General features: G+C 51.1%; 1 protein-coding gene across 3 annotated transcripts in view; it reads left to right on the forward strand.

The window, feature by feature from the left end:
- Positions 1–22,817, forward strand: part of LOC140388646 (sodium- and chloride-dependent creatine transporter 1-like) — a 270,017-nt gene that overhangs the window by 49,798 nt on the left and 197,402 nt on the right. For 2 of the 3 annotated variants that reach the window (XM_072473114.1, XM_072473113.1), the window contains exon 2: positions 3,730–3,975. In XM_072473114.1, the coding sequence (XP_072329215.1) occupies positions 3,730–3,975 (246 nt within the window). Of the gene's footprint in view, positions 1–3,729; positions 3,976–22,817 lie in introns of those variants that run through there. The other variant, XM_072473116.1, reaches the window with a different exon arrangement.

The following is a 22,817-nucleotide window of genomic DNA, read 5'->3' on the forward strand; positions in this document are numbered from 1 at the left end:
TTTCCTCCCACAAGTCCCGAAAGACGTGCTGTTAGGTGAATTGGACATTGTGAATTCTCCCTCTGTGTACCCGAACAGGTGCCGGAGTGTGGCGACTAGGGGCTTTTCACAGTAACTTCATTGCAGTGTTAATGTGAGCCTACGTGTGACACTAATAAAGATTATTATTGTATGAAAGGTTGCTGCACAAAATCAATGCTCAGAGTGTTGGGGCAGCAGATCAGATTGGATAGAGAAGTGGTTAGCTAATATCAGCCATTTTTGGATTGGCAAGCTGTACTGAGTGCAGTTTCACTGGCAGCAGTGCGACAGCCTCAACCATTTATAATTTAGATCAATGACTTGGGCTGAATGTATTATTGTTAAGTTTCATAACTTCATAAGAGACATGAGGAGAATTAGGCCATTTCGCCCATCGACTCGACTCAACATTCGATCAAGGCTGATCTCACCCTGGCCTTAACTCCAGGGTCCCCCAATGCCGTGTGTAGTTACAATAACACTTCCTTACATTTATGCTCTATTCCTTTAGCTATAAATGCCAATATTCCATTCACTTTCTTTATTACCTGCTGGACCAAATGGTTAGTACTGAGGGAGTGCTGCACTGTCAGAGGGTCAGTATTGAGGGAGTGCCGCACTGTCAGAGGGTCAGTACTGAGGGAGTGCTGCACTGTCAGAGGGTCAGTACTGAGGGAGTGCTGCACTGTCAGAGGGTCAGTATTGAGGGAGTGCCGCACTGTCAGAGGGTCAGTACTGTGGGAGTGCTGCACTGTCAGAGGGTCAGTATTGAGGGAGTGCCGCACTGTCAGAGGGTCAGTACTGAGGGAGTGTCGCACTGTCAGATGGTCAGTACTGAGGGAGTGCTGCACTGTCAGAGGGTCAGTATTGAGGGAGTGCCGCACTGTCAGAGGGTCAGTACTGAGGGAGTGCCGCACTGTCAGAGGGTCAATACTGAGGGAGTGCTGCACTGTCAGAGGGTCAGTACTGATGGAGTGCCGCACTGTCAGAGCGTCAGTGCTGAGGGAGTGCCGCACTGTCAGAGGGTCAGTACTGAGGGTGCCGCACTGTCAGAGCGTCAGTACTGAGGGAGTGCTGCACTGTCAGAGGGTCAGTATTGAGGGAGTGCCGCACTGTCAGAGGGTCAGTACTGAGGGAGTGCTGCACTGTCAGAGGGTCGGTACTGAGGGAGTGCTGCACTGTCAGAGGATCAGTCCTGAGGGAGTGCTGCACTGTCAGAGGGTCGGTACTGAGAGAGTGCTGCACTGTCAGAGGGTCAGCACTGAGGGAGTGCTGCACTGTCAGAGGGTCGGTACTGAGAGAGTGCTGCACTGTCAGAGGGTCAGCACTGAGGGAGTGCTGCACTGTCAGAGGGTCGGTACTGAGGGAGTGCTGCACTGTCAGAGGATCAGTCCTGAGGGAGTGCTGCACTGTCAGAGGGTCGGTACTGAGGGAGTGCTGCACTGTCAGAGGGTCAGAACTGAGGGAGTGCTGCACTGTCAGAGGGTCGGTACTGAGGGAGTGCTGCACTGTCAGAGGGTCAGTACTGAGGGAGTGCTGCACTGTCAGAGGGTCAGTACTGAGGGAGTGCCGCACTGTCAGAGGGTCAGTACTGAGGGAGTGCCGCATTGTCAGAGGGTCAGTACTGAGGGAGTGCCGCACTGTCAGAGGGTCAGTACTGAGGGAGTGCCGCACTGTCAGAGGGTCAGTACTGAGGGAGTGCCGCACTGTCAGAGGGTCAGTCAGTACTGAGGGAGTGCTGCACTGTCAGAGGGTCAGTACTGAGGGAGTGCCGCACTGTCAGAGGGTCAGTACTGAGGGAGTGCCGCACTGTCAGAGGATCAGAACTGAGGGAGTGCTGCACTGTCAGAGGGTCAGTATTGAGGGAATGCCGCACTGTCAGAGGGTCAGTACTGAGGGAGTGCTGCACTGTCAGAGGGTCAGTATTGAGGGAGTGCCGCACTGTCAGAGGATCAGTACTGAGGGAGTGCCGCACTGTCAGAGGATCAGTACTGAGGGAGTGCCGCACTGTCAGAGGGTCAGTAGTGAGGGAGCACTGCACTGTCAGATGGTTAGTATTGAGGGAGTGCCGCACTGTCAGAGGGTCAGTACTGAGGGAGTGCTGCTCTGTCAGAGGGTCAGTACTGAGGGAGTGCTGCACTGTCAGAGGGTAGGTACTGAGGGAGTGCCGCACTGTCAGGGTCAGTGCTGAGGGAGTGCTGCACTGTCAGAGGGTCAGTACTGAGAGAGTGCCGCACTGTTAGAGGGTCAGTACTGAGGGAGCGCTGCACTGTCAGAGGGTCAGTACTGAGGGAGTGCAGCACTGTCAGAGGGTCAGTACTGAGGGAGCGCTGCACTGTCAGAGGGTCAGTACTGAGGGAGTGCTGCACTGTCAGAAGGTCAGTACTGAGGGAGTGCTGCACTGTCAGAGGGTCAGTACTGAGGGAGCGCTGCACTGTCAGAGGGTCAGTACTGAGGGAGTGCAGCACTGTCAGAGGGTCAGTACTGAGGGAGCGCTGCACTGTCAGAGGGTCAGTACTGAGGGAGTGCAGCACTGTCAGAGGGTTAGCACTGAGGGAGTGCTGCACTGTCAGAGGGTCAGTACTGAGGGAGTGCTGCACTGTCAGAGAGTCAGTACTGAGGGAGTGCTGCACTGTCAGAGGGTCAGTACTGAGGGAGTGCTGCACTGTCAGAGGGTCAGTACGGAGGGAGTGCTGCTCTGTCAGAAGGTCAGTACTGAGGGAGCGCTGCACTGTCAGAGGGTCAGTACTGAGGGAATGCTGCCCTGTCAGAGGGTCAGTACTGAGGTAGTGCAGCACTGTCAGAGGGTCAGTACTGGGGGAGTGCTACACTGTCAGAGGATCAGTACTGAGGGAGTGCCGCACTGTCAGAGGGTCAGTACTGAGGGAGTGCCGCACTGTCAGAGGGTCAGTACTGGGGGAGTGCTGCACTGTCAGAGGGTCGGTACTGAGGGAGTGCTGCACTGTCAGAGAGTCAGTACTGAGGGAGAGCTGCATTATCAGATGGTCAGTAATGAGGGAGTGCTGCATTGTCAGGGGGTCAGTACTGAGGGAGTGCCGCACTGTCAGAGGGTCAGTACTGAGGGAGTGCTGCACTGTCAGAGGGTCAGTACTGAGGGAGTGCTGCACTGTCAGAGGGTCAGTACTGAGGGAGTGCTGCACTGTCAGGGGGTCAGTATTGAGGGAGTGCTGCACTGTCAGAGGGTCAGTACTGGGGGAGTGCTACACTGTCAGAGGATCAGTACTGAGGGAGTGCCGCACTGTCAGAGGGTCAGTACTGAGGGAGCACTGCACTGTCAGAGGGTCAGTACTGAGGCAGCGCTGCATTGTCAGAGGGTCAGTACTGGGGAGTGCTGCACTGTCAGAGGGTCAGTACTGAGGGAGTGCTGCACTGTCAGAAGGTCAGTACTGAGGGAGTGCTGCACTGTCAGAGGGTCAGTACTGAGGGAGCGCTGCACTGTCAGAGGGTCAGTACTGAGGGAATAATTGACCCTCAATCAATGTTTAAAATGCAGATTATGTGGTTATCATGCCGTTTATGGGATCTTGCTATGCACAAGGTTGCTGTAGTGTTTTCTACATTGCAACAATGACTGTACATTAAACATACATCTTTGGCTGTAACATCCTGGGATTGCGATCAATGTTATTTCGATGCACATTCATTCTTTACCTCTCTTTGTTATCTGCTTGTGTCTGTTTTTTCCAGGTGGAAATGGCTGTCCCCGGGCCCCTGACACAGAAAGCACGGAGCTGGGTGGGGAACTCGAGTCTGTTCATGAAGATAAATCAGTATTGACTCCTCTCGTTGTGACAAACGGGTGTGTTAAGGATCCGGTAGCAGAACGTGAGACCTGGACACGTCAAATGGATTTTATCATGTCCTGTGTCGGCTTTGCTGTGGGTCTGGGCAACGTTTGGCGATTCCCTTACCTGTGTTATAAAAATGGAGGGGGTGAGTACGCTGTCAACGCTCCAGCACTAAAACCACTGCCATGCTCTCAAATCCTCATTTCATTCAGTACAAATCACATTATTCGCAAAGGTGAGGATTTACCGGAATTTTGACAGAAAGGGAGAATTTTAGCGATGGGGGAAGATGGGCTAAGTTTGTTTTCTTTGGAGTGGAGGACGCTGAGGGGGAGATTTAATTGAGGAAAATTATGAGGGGGACTGGATAGAGTGGAAAAGAAGAACGTTCCCTTTGCAGAGAGGACAATGAACACAGGACGGAAATTGAAAATAACCGATTGGAGGAGAGTTGAGGAGGACCTTTTCATGCCCAGAGAGTGGTGGGTATCTGGAATTCACTGCCTGAGTGAGAGCGGATGGAACCCTGAACTCATTTACAAAATGCTCAGGTCTCTGCTCGAGGTGCTGGGACCCCCACACGGGACAGACCCGGAGCTGCAGGATGGGATTAGACAGAATCATTCTGCAGCTAACGCAGGCGGGAGAGGTGTGAATCTTTCTCTGTTTCAATGTTTTGCTTTCTCTGCTATTAAGTCACAATAAATCAGTGTTAATCGGAGATCTGGGGCAGCTTTCTCCGGTCTCCGATCAGCCGGAGAATCCCCGTTGGCGTTGAAATTGGGGCCGGCGCCGCTATCGGGTACTCAACGCCGTCGGGGCGACCTCAGGACGTCACCTGAGACCCTCCCCCGATGCTCCGCCCCCGATGGATGCCGGCGTGGGTCACCTGTGCTATTGTTTTCGTATACCTGGCGTGGGGGCCCAGACCAAGTCCAGGGCCGCCACAGTCCGGGAGGGGGAGCCGTTGGAAGGCAGGGGGGCTTTGGCGGGGGCTGGGGGCACAGATGGGAGAGTGGTCCAGGGTTGCCGAGCCTGGTCAAGGGGGGCACTTTTTGGCAGGCTGGGTCCCCGTGCGACTGGCGATGTGTTGCACGGCACGGCCGCTGAAGGCCGCCGCAATGCGTGTGTGTCGCCGCGGACCCGGCAATCCCCCCCCCCCCACCAGATAGAGGATCGGTGCAGCGTTCGCATCGTTTTTTGCGGACTTAAAACGCCACTGTTCCCACACTGGCATCAAATTGGAGAATCCAGACCCTGATACCCCCTCTGGGTTCGACCAGAAAGCATCAGCAGTTTTTTTCTTTTTTTAAATAAATTTAGAGTACCCAATTATATATTTTTTCCAATTAAGAGGCAATTTAGCGTGGCCAATCCACCTGCCCTGCACATCTTTGGGTCGTGGGGGTGAAACCCACGCAAACACGGGGAGAATGTGCAAATTCCACACAGTGACCGAGGGCCGGGGTCGAACCCGGGTCCTCAGCGCCGTGAGGCAGCAGTGCTAACCACTGCGCCACCGCACTGCCCTCCAGAAAGCATCAGCATTAGCCTCAGTGCCTAGGTGCAGGTGACAGCCAATGGTTGGTGTGCCTGTGTAGAGGGACCTTTACTCTGTATCTAACCCCGTGCTGTACCTGTCCTGGGAGTGTTTGATGTGAACAGTGTAGAGGGAGCTTTACTCTGTATCTAACCCCGTGCTGTACCTGTCCTGGGAGTGTTTGATGTGGACAGTGTAGAGGGAGCTTTACTCTGTATCTAACCCCGTGCTGTACCTGTCCTGGGAGTGTTTGATGGGAACAGTGTAGAGGGAGCTTTACTCTGTATCTAACCCCGTGCTGTACCTGTCCTGGGAGTGTTTGATGGGGACAGTGTAGAGGGAGCTTTACTCTGTATCTAACCCCGTGCTGTACCTGTCCTGGGAGTGTTTGATGGGGACAGTGTAGAGGGAGCTTTACTCTGTATCTAACCCCGAGCTGTTCCTGTCCTGTGAGTGTTTGATGGGGTCAGTATAGAGGGAGCTTTACTCTGTATCTAACCCCGTGCTGTTCCTGTCCTGGGAGTGTTTGATGGGGTCAGTATAGAGGGAGCTTTACTCTGTATCTAACCCCATGCTGTACCTGTCCTGGGAGTGTTTGATGGGGACAGAGTAGAGGGAGCTTTACTCTGTATCAACCCCCGTGCTGTACCTGTCCTGGGTGTGTTTGATGGGGACAGTGTAGAGGGAGCTTTACTCTGTATCTAACCCCTGCTTTACCTGTCCTGAGAGTGTTTGATGGGGACAGTGTAGAGGGAGCTTTACTCTGTATCTAACCCCGTGCTGTACCTGTCCTGGGAGTGTTTGATGGGGACAGTGTAGAGGGAGCTTTACTCTGTATCTAACCCCGTGCTGTACCTGTGCTGGGAGTGTTTGATGGGGACAGAGTAGAGGGACCTTTACTCTGTATCTAACCCCGTGCTGTACCTGTCCTGGGAGTGTTTGATGGGGACAGAGTAGAGGGAGCTTTACTCTGTATCTCACCCTGTGCTGTACCTGTCCTGGGAGTGTTTGATGGGGACAGTGTAGAGGGAGCTTTACTCTGTATCTAACCCCGTGCTGTACCTGTCCTGGGAGTGTTTGATGGGGACAGTGTAGAGGGAGCTTTACTCTGTATCTCACCCCGTGCTGTACCTGTCCTGGGAGTGTTTGATGGGGACAGTGTAGAGGGAGCTTTACTCTGTATCTAACCCCGTGCTGTACCTGTCCTGGGAGTGTTTGATGGGGACAGAGTAGAGGGAGCTTTACTCTGTATCTCACCCTGTGCTATACCTGTCCTAGGTTTTTGGGTTTCGATGCAGCTGCAGTTTCACTCTGTCTCATTGTCTCTCCAGTTCTATTGGGTAGCTTTGTTTGTCGGTTCCGTTCCATCAGCGGCTGAAATACCCACAGTTCCTTTCACTAAACGACAAGCACTGTCTGAGATCCACCATCCACCAGAACCATCCTCCCAGGATTTGCCGTGATCAGCTTTGCTGTGCTAACCTTTCACCTACTTTTGATTGGCTATAGCACTGAACATTTCCATTTCCAATCTCAGCTCCCACTTCAAGGCTGCTGCTGGTGTTTGCGCTGGGTCAAGAGGTTTGTGAGGGTTTGTGAATCCAGACAGTGTGTCTTCCTTCTGTCTTCTATTTCTGAATTGTTCAAATGGTCAACGCCCTTTGCTTGCAATGCAGAACAATGCCAGCAGCGTGGGTTCAATTCCCGTACCGGCCTCCCTGAACAGGTGCCGGAATGTGGCGACTAGGGGCTTTTCACAGTAACTTCATTGAAGCCTACTTGTGACAATAAGCAATTATTATTATTATTTTCTTTTTCAAAACCGAACCGTAAAGTGTTACAATCATTCTTCAGTTTCACAAACTCATTTACTCGTGTTTGTCAAAAGCCCCATTCTCTTCTTTCCCATTGCCCTATGAACACTCTACCCCCTTCCCCCCCCCCCCCCCTTGTACCCACCCAGAAGAGGTAGGAGGTGAATTAGGGCATTTGACCCATCATGTCGTCTCCACCATTCGATGAGATCATAACTGATCTGCTAATCCTCAACTCCACTTTCCCGCCTTATCCCCATAACCCTTGATTCCCTCACAGATTAAACTCTGTCTGTCTCAGCCTTGAACATACTTAACAAACCAAAACAATTCCACAGATTCACTCCCCTCTGAGAGAAGAAATTCCTCCTCATCTTTGTCTGAAATGGGCGACCTCCTCACTCGGAGATTCTGCCCTCTGCTCCTGGACTCTTCTATTCAGGGAAATAACCTTTCAGCAATTTCCCTGTCATCCAATTCCGACTCTGCAGAAGGAGGCCATTAGGCCCATCGAGTCAGCGCCAACCCTCTGAAAGAGCACCCTACCCAGGCCTGCCCCACCTCCACTCCACCCCCCCAACCCCACCTAACCCTCGGACACTAAGGGCAATTTATCATGGCCAATCTACCTCACCTGCACATCTTTGGACTGTGGGAGGAAACCGGAGCACCCGGAGGAAACCCACGCAGACACGGGGAGAACGTGCAGACTCCGCACAGACAGTGATCCGACGTTGGAATTGAACCCAGGTCCCTGGCGCTATGCCAATGTGTCGCCTGAGAATCCGATATGTCTCAATAAGGTCGCCTCTCAGTCTTCCAAACTCCAATGAGTTCAGGCCCAACCCACAACCTCTCCTCATAAGAAAATCCCTCCATACCCGGGATCAGCCCAGTGAACCTTCTCTGGACGGCCTCCTATTAGTTTATCTTTCCTTCGATAAGGGGACCAAAACTGTTCACAGTGTTCCAGGTGTGGGTAACTACTGCCTTGTATCGGTTTAGCGGGACTTCCCTATTTGTAAACTCCATTCCCTTTGAAATAAAGGCCAACATTCCACTTGCCTTCCCAATAACCTGCTGAACTTGCATGTTAGCTTTTTGTGATTTATGCGCGAGACCCCCAGATCCCTCCCTGCAGCAGCTTTCTGCAATCTCTCTCCATTTAAACAACATTCAGCTCCTTCATTCTTCCCAACAAAGTGCAGAACTCCACGTTTTCCTACGTATAGTCCAAGGGCGGCAGGGTAGCACAGAGGTTAGCACTGTTGCTTCACAGATCCATGGTCCCACATTCAATTCCCGGCTTGGGTCACTGTCTGTGCGGAGTCTGCACGTTCTCCCCGTGTCTGCGTGGGTTTCCTCCGGGTGCTCCGGTTTCCTCCCACAAGCCCCGAAAGACGTGCTTGTTAGGTGAATTGGACATTCTGAATTCTCCCTCTGTGTACCCGAACAGGCGCCGGAATGTGGCGACTAGGGGATTTTCACAGGAGCTTCATTGCAGTGTTAATGTAAGCCTACTTGTGACACTAATAAAGTATATTATTATTATCTGCTGTACTGAGGGTCAGTACTGAGGGAGTGCCGCACTGTCAGAGGGTCAGTACTGAGGGAGTGCTGCACTGTCAGAGGGTCAGTACTGAGGGAGTGCTGCACTGTCAGAGGGTCAGTACTGAGGGAGTGCTGCACTGTGAGAGAGTCAGTACTGAGGGAGTGCTGCACTGTCAGAGGGTCAGTACTGAGGGAGTGCTGCACTGTCAGAGGGTCAGTACTGAGGGAGTGCCGCACTGTCAGAGGGTCAGTACTGAGGGAGTGCCGCACTGTCAGAGGTTCAGTACTGAGGGAGTGCTGCACTGTCAGAGGGTCAGTACGGAGGGAGTGCCCCACTGTCAGAGGGTCAGTACTGAGGGAGTGCCGCACTGTCAGAGGGTCAGTACTGAGGGAGTGCTGCACTGTCAGAGGGTCAGTACTGAGGGAGTGCTGCACTGTCAGAGGGTCAGTCCTGAGGGAGTGCTGCACTGTCAGAGGGTCAGTACTGAGGGAGTGCTGCACTGTCAGAGGGTCAGTACTGAGGGAGTGCTGCACTGTCAGAGGGTCAGTACTGAGGGAGTGCTGCACTGTCAGAGGGTCAGTCCTGAGGGAGTGCTGCACTGTCAGAGGGTCAGTACTGAGGGAGTGCTGCACTGTCAGAGGGTCAGTACTGAGGGAGTGCCGCACTGTCAGAGGTTCAGTACTGAGGGAGTGCTGCACTGTCAGAGGGTCAGTACGGAGGGAGTGCCCCACTGTCAGAGGGTCAGTCCTGAGGGAGTGCCGCACTGTCAGAGGGTCAGTACTGAGGGAGTGCTGCACTGTCAGAGGGTCAGTACTGAGGGAGTGCTGCACTGTCAGAGGGTCAGTCCTGAGGGAGTGCTGCACTGTCAGAGGGTCAGTACTGAGGGAGTGCTGCACTGTCAGAGGGTCAGTACTGAGGGAGTGCTGCACTGTCAGAGGGTCAGTACTGAGGGAGTGCTGCACTGTCAGAGGGTCAGTCCTGAGGGAGTGCTGCACTGTCAGAGGGTCAGTACTGAGGGAGTGCTGCACTGTCAGAGGGTCAGTACTGAGGGAGTGCTGCACTGTCAGAGGGTCAGTACTGAGGGAGTGCTGCACTGCCAGAGGGTGAGTACTGAGGGAGTGCTGCACTGTCAGACGGTCAGTCCTGAGGGATTGCTGCACTGTCAGAGGGTCAGTCCTGAGGGAGTGCAGCACTGTCAGAGGGACAGTACTGAGGGAAAGCTGCATTGGTGGATGTGCCACTTTTGAATGCGTTGCTCAATGGATGTGAAATGATCACATGGCCACTGTCTGTGCAATGATAAAAGACAGAATTACTTGAATTTTTATAGTACCTATCATAGCCTCAGGATGTTTGAAAGCACTCAAAAGGCAATGAATTTTTTAAAAGTGTAATCTCGGAACAACAGCAGCCAAAGTGCAGACAGCAATATCCCACGAGCAGCATTTTGCTAATGGCGCAATAGTTTCTGCAGCTTGATTTAGAAACAATTGCAGACTCTTAGAGACCAGGGAGAAACTCCTCTGCACTTCATCAAAACGTTGGCCATGGGGTGTTAGAGCGCAGACAGGGTCTCAGTTACAACCATCTCATGGCACAGGCAGCAGCTGTGACAGTGCAGCACTCCCTCAGCCTGCAGATTCGGGCTTCAGGCTTTTGAATGGAACTTTAATCCACAAGCACGTGATTGAGGAGAGAGAGTGCTCCTTCCTGAGCAGCAGGAGGAGTGTCCTCTCCAGCATCGTGGGGGAACCGGAACCCCTCAAACAACAGCACTAACATAGACTATTCTGTCATTACCACGTTGCTATTTGTGTGATCTTCCTGCGTATAAATTGAGTTCCGGGTTTTCCTATAGGACAACAGTGACTGTAAACATTACTGACCAGATGTTTTGGGTATCTGAGGTTGTGAAAGGAGATTAATCCAGACTAATGTGAGGAAATGCATTTTGGTAGGGCTAACATAGAGGGGAAATATACCGTAAATAGTAAAACTCTTAGGAATATAGAAAGTCAGAGAGATCTGGGCGTGCAGGTCCACAGATCTTTGAAAGTGGCAACACAAGTGGACAAGGTAGTCAAGAAAGCATACGGAATGCTTGTCTTCATTGGATGGGGCATCGAGTGGCAAGTCATGCTACAGTTGTATAGAACCTTGATAAGGCCGCACTTGGAATATTGCGCACAATTCTGGTCGCCACACTACCAGAAGGATGCGGAGGCTTTGGAGAGGGTGCAGAGGAGGTTTACCAGGGTGTTGCCTGGTCTGGAGGGTGTTGGCTATGAGGAGAGGCTGAATAGACTCATAATCTTGTAGACCTTTAGCAGGTCACCTCTTACCCTTCTTCTCTCTAACGAAAACAGCCTCAAGTCCCTCAGCCTTTCCTCATAAGATCTTCCCTCCATACCAGGCAACATCCTGGTAAATCTCCTCTGCACCCTTTCCAATGCTTCCACATCCTTCCTATAATGCGGTGACCAGAATTGCACGCAATACTCCAAATGCGGCTGCACCAGAGTGTTGTATAGCTGCAACATGACCTCTTGGCTCCTAAGCTCAATCCCTCTACCAATAAAAGCTAACACACCGTACGCCTTCTTAACAACCCTCTCAACCTGGGTGGCAACTTTCAGGGATCTATGTACATGGACACCGAGATCTCTCTGCTCATCCACACTGCCAAGAATCTTACCATTAGCCCAGTACTCTGTCTTCCTGTTATTCCTTCCAAAATGAATCACCTCACACTTTTCTGCATTAAACTCCATTTGCCACCTCTCAGCCCAGCGCTGCAGCTTATCTATGTCCCTCTGTAACTTGTAACATCCTTCCGCACTGTCCACAACTCCACCGACTTCAGTGTCATCTGCAAATTTACTCATCCATCATTCTACGCCCTCCTCCAGGTCATTTGGCAAGATTCTAGAATCCATTGTTAAGGATGAGATTTCTAAATTCTTGGAAGTGCAGGGTCGGATTAGGACAAGTCAGCATGGATTTAGTAAGGGGAGGTCGTGCCTGACAAACCTGTTAAGAGTTCTTTGAAGAGATAACAAATAGGTTAGACCAAGGAGAGCCAATGGATGTTATCTATCTTGACTTCCGAAAGGCCTTTGATAAGGTGCCTCACGGGAGACTGCTGAGTAAAATAAGTGCCCATGGTATTCGAGGCAAGGTACTAACATGGATTGACGATTGGCTGTCAGGCAGAAGGCAGAGAGTTGGGATAAAAGGTTCTTTTTCGGAATGGCAACCGGTGACGAGTGGTGTCCCGCAGGGTTCAGTGTTGGGGCCACAGCTGTTCTCTTTATATCTTAACGATCTAGATGACGGGACTGGGGGCATTCTGGCTAAGTTTGCCGATGATACAAAGATAGGTGGAGGGGCAGGTAGTATGAAGGAGGTGGGGAGGCTGCAGAAAGATTTAGACAGTTTAGGAGAGTGGTCCAAGAAATGGCTGATGAAATTCAACGTGGGCAAGTGCGAGGTCTTGCACTTTGGAAAAAAGAATAGAGGCATGGACTATTTTCTAAAAGGTGACAAAATTCATAATGCTGAAGTGCAAAGGGACTTGGGAGTCCTAGTCCAGGATTCTCTAAAGGTAAACTTGCAGGTTGAGTCCGTAATTAAGAAAGCAAATGCAATGTTGTCATTTATCTCAAGAGGCTTGGAATATAAAAGCAGGGATGTACTTCTAAAGCTTTGTAAAGCATTAGTTAGGCCCCATTTAGCATACTGTGAGCAATTTTGGGCCCCACACCTCAGGAAGGACACACTGGCACTGGAGCGGGTCCAGCGGAGATTCACACGGATGATCCCAGGAATGGTAGGCCTAACATACGATGAACGTCTGAGGATCCTGGGATTTTAGGAGGTTGAGGGGAGATCTAATAGAAACTTACAAGATAATGAATGGCTTAGATAGGGTGGACGTAGGGAAGTTGTTTCCATTAGCAGGGGAGACTAGGACCCGGGGGCACAGCCTTAGAATAAAAGGGAGTCACTTTAGAACAGAGATGAGGAGAGATTTCTTCAGCCAGAGAGTGGTGGGCCTGTGGAATTCATTGCCACAGAGGACGGTGGAGGCCGGGATGTTGAGTGTCTTTAAGACAGAAGTTGATAAATTCTTGATTTCTCGAGGAATTAAGGGCTATGGAGAGAGAGCGGGTAAATGGAGTTGAAATCAGCCATGATTGAATGGTGGAGTGGACTCAATGGGCCAAATGGCCTTGCTTCCGCTCCTATGTCTTATGGTCTTATGGTCTTATGGTCTTATTTATAAAAATGACAAACAGCAGTGGCCCCAAAACTGATCCTTGTGGTACACCACTAGTAACTGGACTCCAGTCTGAACATTTCCCATCAACCACCACCCTTTGCCTTCTTCCAGCTAGCCAATTTCTGATCCAAACTGCTAAATCACCCTGAATCCCATGCCTCCGTATTTTCTGCAGTTGCCTACCGTGGGGAACCTTATCAAACGCTTTACTGAAATCAACTGCTTTACCCTCATCCACCTGTTTGGTCACCTTCTCAAAGAACTCAATGAGGTTTGTGAGGCACGACCTACCCTTCACAAAACTGTGTTGACTATCTCTAATCAAATTATTCCTTTCCAGATGATTATACATCCTATCTCTTATAAACCTTTCCAAGATTTTCCCCACAACAGAAGTAAGGCTCACTGGTCTATAGTTACCGGGGTTATCTCTACTCCCCTTCTTGAACAAGGGGACAACATTTGCTATCCTCCAGTCTTCTGGCACTATGGAGTGGATGGGCAGGCACTCTTTCCCAGGGTGGAGGGGTCAGTCACCAGGGGGCATAGGTTTAACGTCCGTGGGGCAGGTTTAGAGGAGATGTGCGAGGCAGGTTTTTTACGCAGAGGGTGGTGAGTGCCTGGAGCGCGTGCCAGGGGAGGTTGTGGAAGCAGATACATTAACGGCGTTCAAAAGGCATCTTGACAAACACGTGGATAGGACGGGTATAGAGGGATACGGCACAAGGAAGTGCTGAGGGTTTTGGCCAAGGCTGGTATCATGACCGGCACAGGCTTGGAGGGCCGAAGGGCCTGTTCCTGCGCTGTCTTGTTCTTTGTGGTACAGAAATGTCTCTTGTGTTTGTCCACCAAACCCCTGGGAGGCCAATTGGCTTTGGACTGGCTGCTGCTGTGAACATATTTTCTTTTAGAATGTCTCAAAGTCAGAGGTTGCAATCAGCCAGGACAGACTTTGTGGGGCTGAATGTGCTTCCCCTGTTTCTGACAATGTGTGGGCCGCAAGCTGGCCCTGGATCACCCTGTCAGAGATTAATAATGAAATCGTGTTGTATTTAAATAAGAATCCTCAGAGTTTTAATCTAATGGCAGGAATCATTCGAGTGAACAGCTTTGTTAATCTAATATCCTCGGCTTTATTACTAATATCACAAAGTCTTTAACCCTTTGTCCTCCTCAGCAGATCACAAAACCAGCGTTTATTACACACAGTACGTGTGCTGTGAGGTTGTCACGTTACATTAATGGTGAATGACTGATCATTACTCGAGGGTGCAGATAGAAACCAAGGTGTTCTCTCCCGCACGGTGTGTCAGGACTATCAGATTCCCCGTATTTCACTGAATATAAGCTTCCCCATAACAGGGGATTAGATCTCTGGTATAAACCCCCAACCTGGTGCAGGTCGAGAGGGAGACCCTTTGGGGAGTGGAGATTCTGTACTGGAAATAAACCGAACCTTGTCTGCTACATTAGCGGAATCCGCACAATCCACACGAGGCATTCCATCAGCATCAAGCTCCATCAGCTATTCAGCTTTGGGTCTGAGGGACAACACATTGACACCGACATCAATCGATGGCTCTGCTTGCAAAGGACAGAGAAAGACAACACCATCGGCAAAACCAAAATCCACAAACTGAATCTAATCTAATTCAGAGAGAGCACATTTTATCGGTCCCTCAGCTTATCTCCAATCTCAAAGTGATTATTGAGGATAAAACTCTCATGCGATATTTCGGAAACTTGAACTCTGCTTGGGTGGGAATGCAGTCTTTAATCTGAGAAAAGAACGCTTTGTGACGGTATAGTACTCACACAAATGGACTAGTAATCTGACGGACCTTGACTAACACTACCGAGAATCGGAGGTTCAAGTTCCGCTCCGACAATTTCGGAATTTGCGTTTGCTGTTTTTAAATTCGCTCATGGAACATGGGCAGCATTTATTGCCCTTGAGAAAGTGTTGGTGAGACACATGCTTGAACCGCTGCAGTCCGTGTGGTGTAGATACACCCACTGTGCTGTTAGGGAGGGGTTTCCAGGATTTTGACCCAGCGACAGTGAAGGAGCGGCGATATATTTCCAAGTCAGGGTGGTGAGTGACTTGGAGGGGAACCTCCAGCTGGTGGGGTTCCCAGGTATCTGCTGCTCTTGTCACAGAATCACGCAGTGCAGAAGAGACCCTTCGGCCCATCGAGTCTGCATGAAAGACATAAGAACTAGGAGTAGGAGTAGGCCATCTGGCCCCTCGAGCGTGCTCCACCATTCAATGAGATCATGGCTGATCTTTTGTGGACTCAGCTCCACTTTCCGGCCCGAACGCCATAACCCTTAATCCCTTTATTCTTCAAAAAACTATCTATCTTTATCTTAAAAACATTTAATGAAGGAGCCTCTACTGCTTCACTGGGCAAGGAATTCCATAGATTCACAACCCTTTGGGTGAAGAAGTTCCTCCTAAACTCAGTCCTAAATCTACTTCCCCTTATTTGGAGGCTATGCCCCCTAGTTCTGCTTTCACCCGCCAGTGGAAACAACCTGCCCGCATCTATCCTATCTATTCCCTTCATAATTTTATGTTTCTATAAGATCCCCCCTCATCCTTCTAAATTCCAATGAGTACAGTCCCAGTCTACTCAACCTCTCCTCGTAATCCAACCCCTTCAGCTCTGGGATTAACCGAGTGAATCACCTCTGCACACCCTCCAGTGCCAGTACGTCCTTTCTCAAGTAAGGAGACCAAAACTGAACACAATACTCCAGGTGTGGCCTCACCAACACCTTATACAATTGCAGCAGAACCTCCGTAGTCTTAAACTCCATCCCTCTCGCAATGAAGGACAAAATTCAATTTGCCTTCGTAATCACCTGTTGCACCTGTAAACCAAGTTTTTGCGACTCATGCACTAGCACACCCAGGTCTCTCTGCACAGCAGCATGTTTTAATATTTTATCATTTAAATAATAATCCCTTTTGCTGTTATTCCTACAAAATTGGATAAACTCACATTTGTCAACATTGTATTCCATCTGCCAGACCCTAGCCCATTCACTTAGTCTATCCAAATCCCTCTGCAGACTTCCAGTATCCTCTGCACTTTTTGCTTTACCACTTATCTTAGTGTCGTCTGTAAACTTGGACACATTGCCCTTGGTCCCCAACTCCAAATCATCTATGTGAATTGTGAACAGTTGTGGGCCCAACACTGATCCCTGAGGGACACCACTAGCTACTGATTGCCAACCAGAGAAACACCCATTAATCCCCACACTTTGCTTTCTATTAATTAACCAATCCTCTATCCATGCTACTACTTTCCCCTTAACGCCATGCATCTTTATCTTATGCAGCAACCTTTTGTGTGGCACCTTGTCAAAAGCTTTCTGGAAATCCAGATATACCACATCCATTGGCTCCCCGTTATCTACCGCTCTGGTAATGTCCTCAAAAAATTCCACTAAATTAGTTAGGCACGACCTGCCCTTTATGAACCCATGCTGCGTCTGCCCAATGGGACAATTTCCATCCAGATGCCTCGCTATTCCTTCCTTGATGATAGATTCCAGCAACTTCCCTACTACCGAAGTTAAGCTCACTGGCCTATAATTACCCGCTTTCTGCCTACCTCCTTTTATAAACAGTGGTGCCACGTTTGCTAATTTCCAATCCGCCGGGACCACACCAGAGTCTAGTGAATTTTGGTAAATTATCACTAGTGCATTTGCAATTTCCCTAGCCATCTCTTTTAGCACTCTGGGATGCATTCCATCAGGACCAGGAGTTTGTCAACTTTAGCACCATCAGCTTGTCCATCACTACCTCCTTGGTGATACCAATCCTCTCAAGGTCCTCACCTGTCATAGCCTCATTTCCATCAGTCACTGGCGTGTTATTTGTGTCTTCCACTGTGAAGACCGACCCAACAAACCTGTTCAGTTCCTCAGCCATTTCCTCATCTCCCATTATTAAATCTCCCTTCTCATTCTCGAAAGGACCAATATTTACCTTAGCCACTCTTTTTTGTTTTATATATTTGTAGAAACTTTTACTATCTGTTTTTATATTCTGAGCAAGTTTACTCTCATAATCTATCTTACTCTTCTTTATAGCTTTTTTAGTAGCTTTCTTTTGCCCCTAAAGATTTCCCAGTCCTCTAGTCTCTCACTAATCTTTGCCACTCTGTATGCTTTTTCCTTCAATTTGATACTCTCCCTTATTTCCTCAGATATCCACGGTCGATTTTCCCTCTTTCTACCTTCCTTCCTTTTTGTTGGTATAAACCTTTGCTGAGCACTGTGAAAAATCGCTTGGAAGGTTCTCCACTGTTCCTCAACTGTTTCACCATAAAGTCTTTGCTCCCAGTCTACCTTAGCTAGTTCTTCTCTCATCCCATTGTAATCTCCTTTGTTTAAGCACAAAATACTAGTGTTTGATTTTACCTTCTCACCCTCCATCTGTATTTTAAATTCCACCATATTGTGATCGCTCCTTCCGAGAGGATCCTTAACTATGAGATCATTAATCAATCCTGCCTCATTACACACCGCTTGTTCCCTCGTAGGTTCCATTACATACTGTTCGAGTTAACTATCGCAGGTACATTCTATAAACTTCTCCTCAAGGCTGCCTTGACCGACCTGGTTAAACCAATCGACATGTAGATTAAAATCCCCCATGATAACTGCTGTACCATTTCGACATGCATCCGTTATTTCTTTGTTTATTGCCTGCCCCACCATAATGTTACTATTTGGTGGCCTATAGATTACTCCTATCAGTGACTTTTTCGCCTTACTATTCCTGATTTCCACCCAAATGGATTCAACCTTATCCTCAATAGCACCGATGTCATCCCTTACTACTGCCCGGATGTCATTCTTAAATAACAGAGCTACACCACCTCCCTTACCGTCCACTCTGTCCTTCCGAATAGTTTGATACCCTCGGATATTTAACTCCCAGTCGTGACCATCCTTTAACCATGTTTCAGTAATGGCCACTAAATCATAGTCATAAATCAAAGTCACCTGACCTGCCAATCCTAATCCCATTGGCCAGCACTGGGCCCATAGCCTTGAACGTTGTGACGTGCCAAGTGTTCATCCAGGTACTTTTTAAAGGATGTGAGGCAACCCGCCCCCCACCCTCCCAGGCAGCGCGTCCCAGACCCGCCTCTCCCCCCCTCCCAGGCAGCGTGTTCCAGACCCGCCTCTCCCACCCTCCCAGGCAGCGCATTCCAGACCCGCCTCTCCCCCCCTCCCAGGCAGCGTGTTCCAGACCCGCCTCTCCCCCCCCCCCTCCCAGGCAGCGCGTTCCAGACCCGCCTCTCCCCCCCTCCCAGGCAGCGCGTTCCAGACCCGCCTCTCCCACCCTCCCAGGCAGCGTGTTCCAGACCCGCCTCTCCCCCCCCTCCCAGGCAGCGCGTTCCAGACCCGCCTCTCCCCCCCTCCCAGGCAGCGCATTCCAGACCCGCCTCTCCCCCCTCCCAGGCAGCGCGTTCCAGACCCGCCTCTCCCCCCCTCCCAGGCAGCGTGTTCCAGACCCACCTCTCCCACCCTCCCAGGCAGCGCGTTCCAGACCCGCCTCTCCCCCCCTCCCAGGCAGCGTGTTCCAGACCCGCCTCTCCCACCCTCCCAGGCAGCGTGTTCCAGACCCGCCTCTCCCCCCCTCCCAGGCAGCGCGTTCCAGACCCGCCTCTCCCACCCTCCCAGGCAGCGCGTTCCAGACCCGCCTCTCCCCCCCTCCTAGGCAGCGTGTCCCAGACCCGCCTCTCCCACCCTCCCAGGCCGTGCGTTCCAGACCCGCCTCTCCCACCCTCCCAGGCAGCGCGTTCCAGACCCGCCTCTCCCCCCCTCCCAGACAGTGCGTTCCAGACCCGCCTCTCCCCCCCTCCCAGACAGCGCGTTCCAGACCCGCCTCTCCCACCCTCCCAGGCCGTGCGTTCCAGACCCGCCTCTCCCACCCTCCCAGGCAGCGCGTTCCAGACCCGCCTCTCCCACCCTCCCAGGCAGCGCGTTCCAGACCCGCCTCTCCCCCCCTCCTAGGCAGCGTGTCCCAGACCCGCCTCTCCCACCCTCCCAGGCCGTGCGTTCCAGACCCGCCTCTCCCACCCTCCCAGGCAGCGCGTTCCAGACCCGCCTCTCCCCCCCTCCCAGGCAGCGCGTTCCAGACCCGCCTCTCCCCCCCTCCCAGACAGCGCGTTCCAGACCCTCACCACCCTCTGGGTAAAAAGGTTTTTCCTCAAATCCCCCCTCAACCTCCCGCCCCTCACTTTGAACTTGTGTCCCCCTCGGAACTGACTCTTCAGCTAAGGGGAACATCTGCTCCCTATCCACCCTGTCCGTGCCCCTCAGAATCCTGTCCACCTCGATCAGGTCGCCCCTCAGTCTTCTCTGCTCCAGAGAAAACAACCCCAGCCTGTCCAACCTCTCTTCATAACTGAAATGTTCCATCCTAGCAACATCCTGGTGAATCCCCTCTGCACCCCCTCCAGTGCTATCACATCCTTCCTATAATGTGGCGACCAGAATTGCACACAGTGCTCCAGCTGTGGCCTCACCAAAGTTCTATATAACCCCAACATGACCTCCCTGCTTCTGTAATCTCTGCCTCGATTGATAAAAGCGAGTGCCCCATGTGTCTTTTTCACCCCCCTATTAACCTGCCCTCTGCCTTCAGAGATCTGTGGACAAACACGCCAAGGTCCTTTTGTTCTTTGGATCTCTCCAGTGTCAGGCCATTCATTGAATATTTCCTTGTCAAATTACCCTTGTCTTTCTAGATGGTAGAGGTCGTGGGTTTGGAAGGTGCTATCTGAGGAACCTTGGTGTTACTGCGGTGCATCTTGTCGATGGTACACACGGCTGCCACTGTGTGTCGGTGGTGAAGGGTTTGAACGTTCGTGGAAGGGGAGCAATCAAGCGGGGCTGCTTTGTCCTGGGTGGTGTTGAGCTTCTTGAGTGTTGTTGGAGCTGCACTCATCCAGGCAAGTGGAGAGTATTCCATCACACTCCTGACTTGTGCCTTGTAGATGGTGGACAGGCTTTGGGGGTCAGGAGGTGAGTTACTCTCTGCAGGATTCCGAGCCTTTGATTATCTGGAAATTAATCTGCTGTTAATCAAAGTGACCCTGAAGATGTCAGATTATTTAAAAATCCATTTCATGTCCCTTACCCTGCCTGGGTTTATAGGTGACTCCAGACCCACAATGTGATTAACATTAAGTGCTATGAGGACAACTTGGGATTGGCAATAAATGCCAGCCTTGTCGATGTTTCCCACAGCCTGTGAATTATTTCATCAACGTAAATTAAAAGTAAACATTGAGATGGAGGGCCCTGAGTTGGAGGGGTTTGAACCCTGTCTAATATGCAGATTTGTCAAATAGTAATCCCACCCAAAATGGGCGGGATTCAGAACGCGACATCTCGCGAGATTATGGCGAGCCGGATAGATCCTGCAAGAGGGATCTCCCGGCAACCTTTCGGTCGCTGTCCGTGTGGATCTACAGATTCCCGTCTATCTACTCTCCCCGTTCCATCCTTAAAGAATTCGAGCAAATTTCTCAAACATGATAACTTTCATAAGGTAAAGTCACCACAGTCCCAGATGGCCAGAGGCTGCTTTCCCCTTTGAGGGGGGGAGCTGACTGGTGGCGATTTTACCTGAGGGTCACCACACCTCAGGCAAGGGGCAAGGTTGAGAGGGCGGGGCCTTCAGGAATAACCTCAGCCGGTGCGGGGATTGAACCCACGCTGCTGCCTCGCTCTGCATCACTAACCAGCTGTGTAGCCCACTGAGCTAAACCGGCCCTTTCCTAAAGCCACCTACCTGCTTGGTTTGATTATATTCAGCTTTCCCAAATGATTAGCTATTCCCTAAGTGGATTTATATTGTTGAGCTTTTTAATCGGGTGGTCAATAGGACTTTAAACTAGAGATTGGGGGGGAAGGGACAGTCAGGGAACCAAGAGGTGAAGTAATCAGTGGGAAGCGTAGCTGCTTAGGAATACAAAAAAGCACGAAAAGACAAAACTCAGGAGAGGTTACGATAGTCCCCATCCCACAAAATATGACACAGTGTATGGAAAGGCTCAGTAAACCAAGGTCCACCACACTAAGAAAACAAAAAGGGACGGTCAATAGAGAATTAAAGATGCTATATTTAAATGCGCGCAGTGTACGGAACAAGGTAGATGAGCTTGTGGCCCAGATTGTGACTGGCAGGTATGATGTGGTAGGCATCACAGAGACATGGGGCGAAATTCTCCCCAAACGGCGCGATGTCCACCGACTGGCGCCCAAAACGGCGCCAATCAGACGGGCATCGCGCCGCCCCAAAGGTACGGAATGCTCTTTGGGGGCCGAGCCCCAACATTGAGGAGCTAGGCCAGCGCCGGAGGGATTTCCGCCCCACCAGCTGGCGGAAACGGCCTTTGTTGCCCCGCCAGCTGGCGCGGAAATGACATGTCGGGGCGGCGCATGCGCGGGAGCGTCAGCGGCCGCTGACAGTTTCCCGCGCATGCGCAGTGGAGGGAGTCTCTTCCGCCTCTGCCATGGTGGAGACCGTGGCGGAGGCGGAAGGGAAAGAGTGCCCCCACGGCACAGGCTCGCCCGCGGATCGGTGGGCCCCGATCGCGGGCCAGGCCACCGTGGGGGCACCCCCGGGGCCAGATCGCCCCGCGCCCCCCCCAGGACCCCGGAGCCCGCCCACGCCGCCTTGTCCCGCCGGTAAGAAAGGTACTTTAATTTACGCCGGCGGGACAGGCAATTTATCGGCGGAACTTCCGGGGGGCCCGCCAACCGGCGCGATTCCCGCCCCCGTCGAATCTCTGGTGCCGGAGACTTCGGCAACCAGCGGGGGCGGGATTCACGGCAGCCCCCGGCGATTCTCCGACCCGGCGGGGGGTCGGAGAATGACGCCCATGGTTGCAGGGGGTTCAGGACTGGCATTTAAACATCCAGGGATTCACAACCTATCAAAAAGACAGGGAGGTGGGCATAGGGGGCGGGGTTGCCTTGTTAATTAGGAATGAAATTAAATCAATAGCACTAAACGACATAGGGTCAGATGATGTGGAGTCTGTGTGGGTAGAGTTGAGGAACCACAAAGGCAAAAAAACCATAATGGTAGTTATGTACAGGCCTCCTAACAGTGGTCAGGACCGGGGGCACAAAATGCACCACGAAATAGAAAGTGCATGTCAGAAAGGCAAGGTCACAGTGATCATGGGGGACTTCAATATGCAGGTGGACTGGGTAAATAATGCTGCCAGTGGACCCAAGGAAAGGGAATTCATTGAATGTTTACAGGAGGGCTTTTTGGAACAGTTTGTGATGGAGCCCACGAGGGAACAGGCCATTCTGGACTTAGTGTTATGTAATGAGCCAGACTTGATTAAAGATCTTAAAGTAAGGGAGCACTTAGGAGGCAGTGATCATAATATGGTAGAATTCAATCTGCAATTTGAAAGAAAGAAGGTGGAATCAGATGTAAAGGTGTTACAGTTAAATAAAGGTAACTACAGGGGCATGAGGGAGGAACTGACGAAAATCGACTAGGAGCAGAGCCTAGTGGGAAAGACAATAGAACAGCAATGGCAGGAGTTTCTGGGAGTAATTGAGGACACAGTACAGAGGTTCATCCCAAAGAAAAGAAAGGTTATCAGAGGGGGGATTAGGCAGCCATGGCTGACAAAGGAAGTTAGGGAATGCATCAAAGCAAAAGAGAAAGCCTATAATGTGGCAAAGAGTAGTGGGAAGTCAGAAGATTGGGAAGGCTACAAAAACAAACAGAGGA

The sequence above is a fragment of the Scyliorhinus torazame genome, chromosome 13 (genome assembly GCF_047496885.1).
Source record: "Scyliorhinus torazame isolate Kashiwa2021f chromosome 13, sScyTor2.1, whole genome shotgun sequence".
NCBI classification, from domain to species: domain Eukaryota; kingdom Metazoa; phylum Chordata; class Chondrichthyes; order Carcharhiniformes; family Scyliorhinidae; genus Scyliorhinus; species Scyliorhinus torazame.